This window comes from Astatotilapia calliptera, chromosome 2, assembly GCF_964374335.1.
Source record: "Astatotilapia calliptera chromosome 2, fAstCal68.1, whole genome shotgun sequence".
In the NCBI taxonomy this organism is placed as follows: domain Eukaryota; kingdom Metazoa; phylum Chordata; class Actinopteri; order Cichliformes; family Cichlidae; genus Astatotilapia; species Astatotilapia calliptera.
The window spans coordinates 6,575,813-6,590,499 of NC_137423.1; the positions used below are offsets into that span (position 1 = coordinate 6,575,813).

Consider the following 14,687-nt stretch of genomic DNA (forward strand, 5'->3'; position numbering starts at 1 on the left):
GCTGCCTTTTGTGTAGTTTGCAATATTTGCCTTTATTTATCTGAAAAAGTCTCATGTTCCTTAAGTACATCTACCCTGTTGAACTTATTATGGGAAATAAATATTTAAATAAAAACAAGCTGCTGATTATTTCACATTTTACTTGTGAGCAACGGCACATTTAAATCTTACAAATATAGTTATTTGGCTTATATCGTGATAGATATCGTTATCGCCTGAAATGAAAAAAACATATCGTGATATGAAAAAATCTCATATCGCCCAGCTCTACCTCACACACAGACTCTATTCAGACTACGTTTTTGCTTTGCACTCATTGTTCTCTAATGTGTGCCTTTCTCCTATTTTTGTATATATTTCTTTTGTTTTGTATACATCCCTCTTGATTGTATATATTTCTCCTATTTGCCATTTATTCCTGCTGTCTACTATTTATTTTTTATTCCAGCACAGTTGTATGTGTACTTGTTGTAAGTGTGCAAGGACAAATAAAGGGCTATTCTATACTTTTATGCTATTAAAAGGAGAATAAAGAAGAAATGAGCATCAGTATCAATGAAATATGAGTATACACATTAATTATGTCGTGGCATCTGAGAGATTTTTTTTTCCAGGGTTTCAATTTACTCTCTGTTTTCTCATAATACTCATAATTACTGCACTACTTTCCAAATCAATTAACTAACAACTGGGTAAAAAGAACGCCATTGTAAACATTGTCGTAATGTTTACACACTAGGACAATATGAACCATCAACTTTAAATATAGTTTTTTTTAAAGACTAGAGCTATTATTTAGTATTGACTAAAACTGCAAATTTAAAAATACATTTCTGTCACATCTGATATATATTTTACTGAACAATGTAAACAGACGATGGGAGTAACAAAACTGTATCCTCACCAAAGGCCGTGTAGAACTCCTCTTTTGTAAGGTGCTCATCATCGTTCACGTCGTTGTACTTCAGCAAGTCAAACAATGTGCATTCAGAGATGTCCTTGGATAGACCTTCTTGCTTGATGACCTTCAATGAGAATACATCAATCGTTGGTTAAAGAAGGTTAAGAGCATTTTTTTTAAATTCTGTTTGTGTGTGTCTGTTGGTTTTTTTCAGTACTGTTCCAGAAATTATAATAAAACAAAACCTCTATGCAATTAATGTTGCCACTAAACAAATCAGCCAGATGTTGACTAATAACATTTTTCTTTTCCACCAAAGGATTTGATGTCTCTTAAAGTAAACCACAGCAGTGATGGCACTGCTTATTCAGTCTACAGTGAGTAATCAGCACAGTTAAACCTACACAGAGAAGTGTAGGTTTAACACATATCTGTGTAGGTTTAAACTTGCTTTCTGCTCTAAGCCCACCAGACATGTATATCCTAATAAGCTGAACACAGTAGAGGGACAGATGTCCAGTTGCCTTTAAGTCCATTTTAAGTGGGATGAGGCAAACAAAGGCTAATATGGATTGTCTGTGTAGGTTCTCAATCATCCAGGTCATGGTAATTTAAGAAGCTTGGAAAGAAAAGCGACTGGACCTCTTTAAGTGTCTTAAAGACGTTTCATCCGAGAAGCTTCTTCAGTTCTAAGACCAAATGGTAGAGAGTCCCAGGTATTTAAACCCTAGTGCGAGTTGTCCCTTAAGATGGTTGTTGACCCGCTATTGATCATGTGCCTCATCACATGAGCCAAGGACATCAGCAGAGGTCCGGGTGAAACATTGCGAGACCTTGTCTCACCCTATCATGTGACCTACTGAGATCAAGTGATGCAAGATGTGAGTAGGTGGTAAGATCATTATAGATCTTTTGTCCACTGATGCAAAAAAAATTTGTTTACCCCAGGTTTAAATCTAAGAAACAATAGGTGTTGCTTGGATTACACATGTCATTACAAAATGAAAATTTGAGTACCATATATCTAATTGCCAAGAAAACGGTTTCACTAAAACTGGAATGCACTGGCTGAAATGCAAAGTCGAAACCATCGGGTACTATCTCAGGTCAATTAAGTTTTTTACGTTAACCTTATTTGCATCTACTCTTTGACAAGTTGTGTGGCTAGCATTGTCACCTCACAGTAACAAGATGATGGGTTTGAATCCACCTCTGTGCTGGAATGATGACGTGACCAGCGTGTAATTATGCGCAAAAAAGGAAGTAATGGCCCAGATATCAACTATATTCTCCAATTCTCCACTCACTATACCGAAGCCCAAACATAGGATTGTTAAGGCCAATATTGATATTTTGGTGATTTTAAAATTTTGCGCATTTTCAAATTTTGCTAGCATTTCTTATACATAGTTATTTATTTAGTGATTTACACTGGCCAAATCTGCTTAGATCATGTAGTTTTTATGCTTGCTGTGTTTCAAACATGTGTGTTGCCAAAAGCCAAGTTGCAAAGTGCCCTCTGCTGGAAAAACTACGCAATGTCAGGCCATTTCCCCCATCTTGTTTACTCAGACAAAGCCAGTTAACAATTGAAAGTTTAAATTTGAAAAACAAATACAATGGTTTTAGTATTTGTAGAACCGTACAGTCACAAAACTACAAAATAGTAGACAGTTTTGTTAATCATTGGCTTTTCAGATTAATATTTAAAAGTTCTACAGTTCCTTCAGGTAAAGTGTCAGTCTATGAAGGTTGTGGTCATGTTCGGTAACATTTGCATTGTAGCCAAACTGAAAGTCAATGAAGTTCTGTCACAACAGTGGATGAACAGGTCCAAAATACTGCAGTTTTTGTCATCATCCTGATAAAAACATGATCCTATTCCACACCTTCTGCATGGCCCTGGCAGTAAAACATCCATCATACTAGATCAGCTGTCAAAATGCTGATCACAAGGGACGGCTTTATACATCATGCATTGTCCATCGGATCAGTGCACTTCCCTTTCCCAGATGACTTGCCCAAAATTTAAGAGTTACCTGTGATGCTATGTGAGCTACACCTAACTTTAATTTGAATGTTGAATCACTGAAAAAAAAGAATTCAATGTACAAATTTTCTATTTTCATTCTTTTCATTCTTGGGCTTAGAAATTTTTTTTAAAAAGAAGATGATTTTAACTCAAAAACAGTCTTTACTCATTGCTCCTTTCTTTGCTTGCTTTTTGGTCTTTTCATCACCTGGAGTGATGTGGCATTTAAGAGACTTTTATGCGTTGGAATTGCAGGCTTTGATGCATAAACTCCATTTCTGTTTCTACAGTGTTTTTCCAGTGACTCCTCTGGAGAAAAAGAGAACAACAAAGCAGTAACATATCCTGCACATGTTCAGTGGACCATGTGAGCTAAATGATCTGAGGCAAATCATCAATAGGTTAACCAGATATATGTGTATTGAGATTGCAGCTTCTGCCTGTTTTAAATTGAACCTTAATTTACAAAGCCAATGGAACATTGGCTGGTTACCCAGACAGAACATATGTCTTACAATTAGCAGTTACACTGAGTTTTCTTTTTTTTTTTTTTACTTACACGGAACCTATTCTTGCAATACAGACATTATGTACCATAACTATACGGTTCCTGCTAGAAAGGTTGTTCAGCTGGGATGCTTAAGTTAACCCCCTGTTGCGCCTCCAGGCTTGCAATACACTGGTGGAAACCTTGCTGTATGTGAACATTTTCCAGCATTCCAGACGTGCTTTCATCTCCTTCACTCTCGACTCTGCTCTTCCCTCATAACCATAACAATTTACACATCATCTCCCTTACAATTTCAAAAGTTTTAAAGTTGCATCTGTCTCCTCTTTATCCACCTTTACTATTTTTTTACACAAACAAAATAAGATTCTGTGTTATTCATGTGAAAAGAGGGTAGTTGTAAACCCTGCATGCATGAATCTGCAAAGAAAAAACAAAAAGAAAACCTTTTGTATTGTCAAGAGGATGAATTAGGTACTGCAGTACAAAACAATACTGCAGGACTCATACTAGGATGTGTGACTTATGAAGCAAGATCTTCAGTGACTGTGCTATGAATGTTTCAAAAGATTTGCAAATTCGTTATATCTATTTTTTATATCTATTTTAGCCCCCCAAAATCCCAAAATAGGGATCAGAAGTCACCTGTTCGCACTCCTCTTAATTTGAATTCAGCTCTTTTAGAAATATTTGCAGACCTGATAACAACTCAGACTAGACTTCTGCAGAGATTTAAAAGAGCAATTTTCCATTAGTTAGAACCTTGAGATTTGTACTATATTTAAAAGTTTATAGATGCAAGTTGAAAAAAAAACTTACATAATGTTTCTTCTTACAGCAAATTCTACAGCATCTTTTATCATGCTTTTTGTAGACAATAAACGGTATATCAGGATCAACACTGGACAAGAAGCAGTGTTTTATTTTTATTTTTTCTAGTAAAAGATAAATCTTCAAATATTATCTTTGGTACAATGATAGATACGATGAATGCATGAAGAAAAAATATGTTTTGATTTGCCATTTTAAAAGGGCACTAAAAGGGCAGGAACAATTGCTCACTGTGTCACTTCATGTGCACACTCTAGCACATTGAGTAAGTCCAAGTGAGGGATTTCTGTCCTAGAATTTCAAATGAGATCAGAGAATGCTCCAATTATAAAGGGTGCTTTAGGCCATGCGGGTGGCAGCCATAATTTTGTAATTTTAAACTGATGAAAAATGTGTGAATTGCTTATGTAGTTCTTTTTGAAGGTTTGTTCAGGCCAAATTTGATTTGCATTAATCTCTTCTTTCAAAATTATAATTTCTTAATAAGATAGAACTCAGTGCCAGCTCAAGCAGATGAGGTTAAGAAAACATGCACGGCCCTGCCAGTACAAGTTAAGAGAGCCATAACCTTACTGTGTAACTTACATCATTTAAGTTGAGTTATGAATTACTCTGAAAAAAAATTCTGAAGAACTACTCAATAAAGCAGAGAATCCATTTGAAAACAAATTATTAATTTGGTATAGGAGCCATGATGGTGAAGCGCTATTAACCCATGAGAGCCTTTGTTTGTTAACTGACTGATTAGATGGAGAAACCTATTTCGAAGCGATATTTGTCCTGCTGTCATTGTGTAGTTATTCTGATGTGAATTAAATTAATCAGAAACATTTTTATGCCTGTAAAGTAAACATGTAAATAGTCTTCACTTACTACAGGCAAACAAAGATACAGTTTGGACTGTTGCATTGATGGATTTTTTTGGACAATATTTTCTCCAAGGTAAATAACAAAACAAATGAAAAAAAGTTTCTTGGTTAACTACTGCATGCATACCCCAAAGTCAGGTAGGCTCATGAAAAAAAGCATATCTGTATGAACAAAAAAATAATAAATTCAGTTGAAACCCCCATAAGGGCCACCTGCAATTCACTGATATTTCAATTTCTGCCCTTCCCAAAAGTGCTCCCTTCTCTCCATTTTCCTGTGAATGAGGTTTATGTGGCTGGCTCTGCATGAAATATGCCAAATTTCCCATATATGTAAACAACAAAAATGGGAGGAGGGCTAAAAACAGACTTGGAGGAATCCCTGAAAACAGTTCCTCCATTTGGACGTATATTATTAGCCTGCATGATTCAAAACACCTGGTGGGGGTGGGGGTATCAACTCTGCAGAGGAAAAGATTACATCTCATTTACAAACAGGGTTAAAAACCAGGCCAAAGTAATATTCAATAGGTTGAAAGGGCATATTCAAATTAACACTTGGGGTATATTGGCAATGTTTTTTCATAAAACCCAGTCCAACACGGTCTAAGGAGCTTGGAAGGAAAAGCGTCTCTTTAAGTTGCTTGAAGATGTTTCACCTATCAACGAGAAGCTTCTTCAGCTCTAAGGTCAAATGGTAGAGAGTCCCAGATTGAAGTCCTAGGGGAGCGTCCCCCAAGAGGGTCATGAACCCCCTGGGGGGATGACTGAGAACCTTCACAGACATACCAGTCCAACATAGTTTGTTGACTATGTATTTTATTCACCGAGCATTGATTTCTCTCAAGCTGGCAAGGAGTACCATTTAATGTTAAAACATGTAAAAATATGTAAATAATATGAAAATATCACTATTTTGTGGCCATATGCCATAAACCTCCTGTGCTAAAATATTGATCTAATGAGTCAGAGGAAAGGGCACTGACAAAGCTTACCAAGGTGACCTCTGTACACGCAGGATTTCCTACTGGATCAGCAGGAAGATAACAGAAGAAAAGAAACTGATATGATGGTTTTGAAAACCACTGCGGGTTGCTTACCCCTTCAATTATTCAAATAAGCTCTATATTAACTCAATCCCGGGGTACTGGGAGACTTTATTTGATATGCACAGAATATCTTCCTTCCTTACGGCAGCCACAAAAAGGTCTTTTTTACAACATCCTGGTCAAAGGCTGTAGCCTCCCTTAAGCTTCATGGCTCCTTTGACCCACATTGCTTTTCAAAAGATTTACCTTGAGCGATGCACAACAGCTACCAGAGGGAAGGGTAAAAGGAGTAAAACGGACACAATTCTGGCACACATGAAAGAGGACAGTTTAAACACCTGAGCGCACAGATGGTTTGTTCACTTTTTATCCCCCTTTGATGAGATATTTAAATGAAATGGCTCTCAAGTTTTGACAGACATGACAGATACTGTGAAGTCTCTTGAAATGGGAAGCAAATCTTTTTATTCTGTACTTAAATGATGCTTTAAAAAATACCTTAAGACCAGTGTTAGCTTGTGAGTCGAGGTTAAGCAGTATGTTACCTTCATGCCAAACACACACTAATACCACATTCATTTTTGAAAGGGGGAATATGTAGTGGCATAGTCAAGCTCATTTTTACTCCCATATTCTTACCTGTGAGAGCTCGCTGGCATCTATTTGACCGTTATTGTCTGTATCAAAGCGTTTGAACATGACATCAACCAGTTGCTTCTTGGCCACCATGCTGTCCTTGTGTTTCCCATGGCTGGCAGGCCCCATGTATCGTTTCTCATGCAAATCCAGAATCTTGTTTTTCAGCCGTCGGTAGTCGCTCAGTCTACAGTTATCATCTGGGGGGGAAAAAGAAAAGGCAAACTGGTTGGATGATGGAGAGTTTATTTATTTATTTGTAGTAAAAAATGCAATAAGAGCTAAGGGGAAAGTACATGTTTATTTTATCCGATAACATGTTTCATAAATATCTAAATTATTCCCAAGTGCAGAACAAAGCACAATTAAAAACATTGAACTTATTATTTGTAACAATGGATGTAGTGTTTTCACATTTTTAGCCAATTAGTATCCAAGCAAAGTAGAATCCCCCTGAAGATTCACATTATTAAACATTAGCTCTTGTTTATATTCAGCAAAACCCAAATCTGTACAGGTCTCTGACTGTCTTCCTCATAATAACAAACGCTAAAGATTGTTTTCCCGAGGGGAGCACAAAGTGTGACAGACACGCTGCCTTCACTGCCTCAAACTAAGAAAGCGGGAGCCTCTTCAACACAAAGAAACTGATGAACAAATCCATCACACAGGTGTCAAACACTAACCCTGACAGCAACAGAAAACACGTTGGTTTTGTATTTACAATCCACCATCAAAGGCTCCAGATCAAAGACGTAAACTACATGAAAGATTCAGCAGAGTAGAGTGGAGCCAAAGAGAAAAATAAGGACTAAAACTAGAGGTTGACACATGTCAAATCAGCTTCTCCTTGCTAAATCTGGAAGTCTCTCTCTACTAATAACAGTTATATTAGCTGATGTCAACAAGCACATGGGAAAAACGTTGCTGTTCACTGGGAAGTCTTTTAAGTCTCTGGAGAGGACGCTGACATCTATACCACATCTTACTGCGTGATCAACATGGGACAAGTATGGAATAATAGCTTCGTTGCAGAATCTCATGTGAGACAAATGATCTTTGTTGGGGATGATCAAGCAGGAATGATTTAGTGAGTCTGGTAATGAGAATTTCACAGTAGAACTGGGTTCTCACCGAAAGCTGATGACTAGCTAAGTAGAATCAGAGTGACCCCAGAAACCAATGACATGTCATTATGAGATACCTGGGATCTCATTTTTGTACTGTAAATGTCTTCAAGCATTCCTTTATAGAAACAAATTGAGCAATCAGTGAGCATTTAAATGAGATGCTTGATGTAAGCCCGACGCTCGCCATCATTTGGATATGACAGCCTTGAAGAAGTTCTCCTTAAACTCTGCCAGGGAAATAAACTGGCTTTCACCGAAACTATCATTTTCATCTCAGTTCTCTGTAACCTTGTAAAGTCCCCAAGGCGTAAAAACTCTATTCTTCGCATTCATATAATGTTTATTATTATCATGAAGAAAGTATAAAAATTAAGTATAAAAATATGGTAGCGTAAAGATTCAGTGTAAACAACAATGTACAACCGACACTTAACTTATTAGAAATGATTTACTGAGATTTGCAGTTTTCTGTGATAGCTGTTATTCTCTTGGTGGAAAAAGTGAAGAAATACCTTTATCTATGAATGAAAAGAGAAAAGCAAATAACAAGAAACACGACAAATATAGATTCTTCCATACAAGCTTGTTAGATAAGATTTTCTCTTTAATACAGATGTCAATATCATGGACAACAGGTGCTATTTGGATACTAGCGCTCTTAAAAACTGCCACATTCTCTGCGCTGCAATGAAAAGGAAAAGTTAACGCCATTAGTGTCTGATCATTGCTATTCCATGCAGGGCAGAAGGGTTCAAGTGAATGTTTGATGAGTGTAAAATTGATGCGAATCGCATGCGATGACCTTTACAGTTACCAACTCCAACCACGAATGTTTACTGTGGGAGATATTGGATCAACATATTGAAGATCATGCTCTCTGCTGTAGTTATGAATATTAAAAAAACTGAAAAACAAGGTTTATATTTTGTAGGAACAGTTTGGTCCCAAGACGCATAAAAAAACACATCTACCGTAGATGCTTGTGGACATATTTCACTTTAAAGATTTTTTTCCCTGTAATCTATGTGTTGTGTTTTAAGACGGTCTCTTTTGTTTTGTTTATCCAAAGACATTGTCAGCAGTGTAATTCTACTCCTATAAATGCTTTATTTTCTGATGACCTCGTGTACCAAAATTAGGAAATCATGACCTAGCCAGGTGGAGAAAATTAGGTAAGAGAAAGAAGCACTGGAACATTGTCTCTCAGTGATGGTCTGGCTTCTATAACTATCAAACTGAGGTGTTGACAGATGTTTGAGCTGCACACTCAGTCAGAAGCACTCTGTAACTAGCAGGGTGTGAACAAAAACAGTGGTGGCTGCTAAGGACTTTCTAGCAGCCGCAGCAGGTAACAAAACAACAGGAAGCTCTTTTCAATGACAAAATTTGCTTTGGCTGTCAAAATAGTGATAATGGCTGGTGAATTCTAGGGAATCAAAAAAGTAACTTGCCCTCCAAAGTGTACCAACTGCAGAATGCTGCACCTCTTGGAGCGGGTTCTGCTTTAACAAGCATCAGTGGCAGAGAAGCTGCCCTGGTCACAGATGGCTGGTAAAATGAATAAAAGATAAATGGCTGCTGGCATACCCTCGGCTAAGGTCAGCTACATAAAAGAAGCATGAACTATCACATGCATGCAGGTCCACACGTGGATGTAAATGAAACTACTTATAGACAAACTGCTACCCAAAAACATGCATTTAAACACTCCAACATATCCAAACAGTACTTGTCTACACAGGGGAGTTTAAGCAATAATTTGGCAATGGCGACTATAATCTGTCAAATTAACTATGCCAACATGCCTTAGTCAAAACAGTACTTCAGGGAACAAGTAAAAACTCAGCAAAAAGCTGTTGTGTTATTCAGTCCAATCCACTTTGTCAAACTAAGATCTACTGAATGCTGAAAGAATAACTCTCCGTTTCGTGAAATCCAAAGTTTCCTGTAAATATGGAAATGTCTCAGGCACAGAAGTGGTTTTTGAGCTCAAAGGGATGCATCAATGGGGTCTGCTTTTCCTGTGCAATTGCTGGGGTTATCCTAAAAAAAAGAAAAGAAAAGAAAAGAAAAAAAAGAAAAGAAAAGAAAAACATTTCCCATTAAAACTTTGATCATTAAATTGATCATCACTAACTGATGAGTTCTCAGTTCCAACATTGTCTTGTTAATTGAATCATCTGCCTTTTTTCAGTCTTACTGTAGACAAAGACACAGGAAATCAGGATGGGTTATAAAACTGTGCAAACCTCGTCTGGACTCAAAATTACTTGTAATGGAAGAACAAGGGAAGAACAGAGGTGCTTGCTTTGTTTTGGGTTTTTTTGTTTTGTTTTTGATGGAGGATCATGTTAGATATCAGTAAAAGGCTTAAAATGGAGTTCTACTGTTCCATCAACATTACAATCTTATTTACAGTAATGATAATGATGTTAAATAATCCTTTAACCTTATCCTTTTATTTTAAAATAATTTGGTGGTAGGAGAGCAGGCTGCTTCAGTAGGAAGTTTAAGACCCTGACCATAACAGCAAGCATGCCTCCAATGACTTCCATGCCTTGGGAGACCAACACGGTAGCCACAGGGTAACTGACAGAGAGCCAACAGTCAACTGATACCGATTACTGTGAAAGTGGAGAGGCTGCAAGACTCAGAGAAATCCAGGGACAAGGACAGCTGCAGGCAACTAATAATCCTTCAACAGGTTCAACTATGAAACCCCGAGAGCTTCCTCTAGATTGATCTTACTGACCGAAGATTCTCTTTTGGTCATCTTGTGTGCGGCTGTAAACAGTGAGTCTGAGCATTTATAGCAGGGCAAATGGGTGTGCTTGATTTATAACACAACACTGTCAGCAGGCAAAGCAATGGGCAAAAAGGCAGAGTACATTCTGGACAAATACATAGTCAATAACAACACACAGAGAAAGGCAGCCATATACTCTCAGATTCACACCTTCGCCTATTTAGAATCACCAGTTAACCTAACATGCATATCTCTGGACTGTGGGAGGCAGCCAGAGCCCACGCAGGTACAGGGAGAACATGCAAATTCCACTAAATGGTCCATCTAGCTGTTACACAAGTATAGCTACTCGTGTGCATGGATAAGATGACACAAACAAAGGGACAAGGTTCAAGCAAAAGCTTAATGTGGTGTGCAAGCTTCCTGCCAGTTCAGAGTTATTCCAGCTGGTGCTGGTAATGGTCAAGTGACCTGTGCCAACAAAAAGAGCAAAGAAACAGCAAATATAAAAGAGGTAAACAACAGAGTATTGTACAATAGCTTCAAGACGAAGACCTCGAGGACACAGAGAGAGCAATTCTTGCAATAGTATCACATTAACCGAAGTTACGTTTGTTTACTAGGCGACTCACACCAAGGCCTTTAAACGATTGAGCCTTACCTACTGAATAGCAATGGCATCTTAAATGCTAAGTGTTAAAGATGAGCTGGAATGTAGTTTCATCTGTTCTTCTTATCTGTTTTATGTAAGTGGTATCGATGGACATTTTGCATTTGTGCAGCAAAAGTGATGGATGGTGATGAATAGTGATCAAACAACAAAATCTTTATGTCTAACCGCTTTATGCAGCCGACAGCTTTTTCTACATTTAGTGACATTCACAAACAAACTGAACAGCCAGTTACAGCCTTAGAAAGAACATCTAAAATTTAAACTAATGTTTGACACTGGGTTCTCCACGTGTTTGTTTTGATTTTAGTGCTTTATAATTTCATCTTCCCTTGTCCCCAGTGCAAGCTTAACTGTACCTTTCATTCACAGTCTCCTTATTAAGAACACACCCTGAAAACAACATATGATTAGTAAATAATATATTCAGGGACATGGAAAAGTGTTGTAATACAAAACTAAATATTATCCATGGATGGAATACATGACATTTTTCATGGACAGAGTTGCAGAGAAAGCAACAATTTAGTGAGAGTGACAAAAAAATTTAGCTTTTCACAGTGACTATTCATCTGTGTGCAATTGGTTAATAAGTGGCTTTTAGTCAAAATGTAGGCCATCCAGGTATTCATGGAAGCCAGTGTTAATTTTTGATAATTTGGCAATACCACGTGAAGGAAGACGCCCTTTTACTGTTTGCTGTTGACTCAATGACCCGGAGATTAGTGTATCCAAAGAACAACAACAAAACCCTACATTCAAACCATACAAAAGTGCCATTCTCATGGGTATAACAGCATGCAAGCACAGGGAAATGGTGGTACACTCTGTGGTGAGCAAATGTAATGAAGCATGAAGGCTAAAAGCAAAAAAAGTAGTTTCTGTTTTAAAGAACTTTTCCACATACAGATGACGTCAGTGTAGAAAACTTAAATATTGTACAGGTGAAAAACGTCTGCTTTCTAAGCACCTGAGAGGCACACTACTGTGCACAAGAAATTAAGAGTCTCAAATGTGTATTGTGCCAAACAGCATGGAGAAGCAGCTGCTGCATTAGCAACCAATATAAGTCCAGCTGGCACTAATGAAAAGTTACTTTTCGAGCTGAAAATACACACTAATCCTTTGCCGAACATGCAGTAGACTCAGAGAAAGAAAACAGAAATTCTACATGCTCTCCACAGAGACCGTAAAAGTGACTGAACCCCCCTCGCTACCTCAACCTGCCCCTTTAAAAGCCCTACTGTTTTATTTATAAAAAGAAAAAGGCGGCTCAGCGGAATAGCTAGAGTCAACTCCACTGAAACTGTCCCATCTTTGCCCGACTAAGCCTGCCCCCCACCAACCATCTCTTGCAGCTTTTCCATCTCTGTCTCCAGGGCCCTGGGTACTGCCGCTGCTCACAATACATCAAGACAGCACAGCATGACAACTGGGCTAACCAAATCAGAGGTCACTGATTGCAATCTTTAAGAGCAACTGGAGGTGTCAGTGCCGCAACACCTGACTGAATCTGAAATGGATATCTGGGCAGTAGAGCTGCAACCCCTCAAAGCTGCTCTGGCCAGGTCGATATGAATGCAAAACACTCACAGCAGACCTCAGGCACAGAGAAGAGACTCCTGCTAATATCTCGGAGTTCAAAATAAAAGATTTCAGTCACACTGAGGCTTTTTGCATCCATACTGAAAAGTAAAGAAATACAAAACTGAAGTTCATTCCTGCCCTTGGAAACAGCAAGTTGAAACACAGTCACACCGTAAGGTCCTTTTGTTAGATATTCTTGATCTTTTAATCACACTCCATGATCTTTATTAGCAGATTGAGTTTACCCAGCTGTCATGGAGCTGCTTTTCTTTTGTCACATGTGCCTATATGATTTGCTGCTCACATTGTGTACTGAAATTTTGTTTTCATGCTGTACTAAAAACCAATTCCATCTGTGGTCACATGGCAATTAAAGTAAAGAACAAATCTGGAAACAAGCCAGTCCAATTTCTACAGGGAATGGGTCTCTAAATTGTTAGACTTATGTCAAAGTGGCTGCTAGAGTTGATGAACAGATTTCTTGTGTTTGGCCCGGTGGCTGAATGTTTTACAGTATCTAATAACATCTGTACAAAGAACAGGATTGATCTATTGAATTATCCTTTGGAGATAATGATTGGTTTGTTGTTTAATTATTAAAACCAGAAGTTAGTGAGAAAAAACCCACAAGCTTTCTGTTGAAGTCAATTATAGGAGCATTTTCTTATCAGTCACCTCTATTGATATTTTATTAAGTTCAGGCAATTAAAATAACTTAACAAATAACAAAAGGAAAACCGGAAAAAGTCTTGGTAAAAGACATGATATGTATTTGTTCAAATACATATCATGTAAAATTTGTTTCAAACCATTCACAGTCATCTGAAAACTAATGATTACTGATATATTTGTCAGCTACACACACACACACACCATTTGGTTGGGATTAATAGACTACATATAAAATATGGAAGTAGGTTCTGGGTATGCAATGTAAAGTCAGTCCACAAGTACCATAAACCTGTTTTCTTGCTAATGGCCAGGGGCAGAGTGCTCAGTTTGTAAAACAAACTGCTAGTTGTACAGAAGAATATAGAAAAATAGCCCTTGGCTGCTTTGCTCTGTGACCTCAGTAAAGGCTTCTCTTATGGCTTAATAGGGTAAGTAGAATTTTGTAAATTATGGCTACGATTACAGTCATAAAGGACGATTATCACAGTCATTTGCTAATGAGCATGAAGTGTTCTGCAGTTTCTGGGCCACACACACACCCTTCGAAAGCTGAGATTCAAAGCACCGAGATTTTTGATAGCAAAAACACTCACCCTGAGGATGAGCATTTTTGCTGATATGACTTCATAACCCATGGGTGCCATCCCATTTTTGTACTGTCTACATGCTTAAAGACATAAAAGAAACAACCAAGTAATTGTGTTTATAGCTAATATATCAGTATATTAAAACAGTCACCAAAGGTGAACTCTGATGTCTTATATACCAAAAACCCACACTAGCCTCCTCCATGAGATGTTTTGCAAAAAATAAAAATAACAAAATGATAATAAAAATAATAAATAAGTAATTCCAACTCTGTCTTTACCAAATAACAATTGTGTATTTTTCATATAGAGGACAACTTCTATACAAAAGTTTCTTTGGAAACCTCACTTTGTTTCTTTACCACTTAGTAACTTTCTGAGCCTTTAGTAACAGCACAAGACAGATCCCCCCCTTTCATTCAGTCTCTGTCACTACTGTTTCCTCCCCAGATGCAGGTGTAATCCTCTC

General features: G+C 37.7%; 1 protein-coding gene across 2 annotated transcripts in view; it reads right to left on the reverse strand.

The window, feature by feature from the left end:
• fstl5 (follistatin-like 5) overlaps nucleotides 1-14,687 on the reverse strand; it is a 198,655-nt gene that overhangs the window by 86,248 nt on the left and 97,720 nt on the right. For both annotated transcript variants that reach the window (XM_026182987.2, XM_026182971.2), the window contains exons 5-6: nucleotides 6,830-7,026; nucleotides 905-1,025 (exon numbers count right to left, since the gene is read on the reverse strand). In XM_026182987.2, coding sequence (XP_026038772.2) covers nucleotides 905-1,025; nucleotides 6,830-7,026 — 318 coding nt within the window. The remainder of the gene's footprint in view (nucleotides 1-904; nucleotides 1,026-6,829; nucleotides 7,027-14,687) is intronic.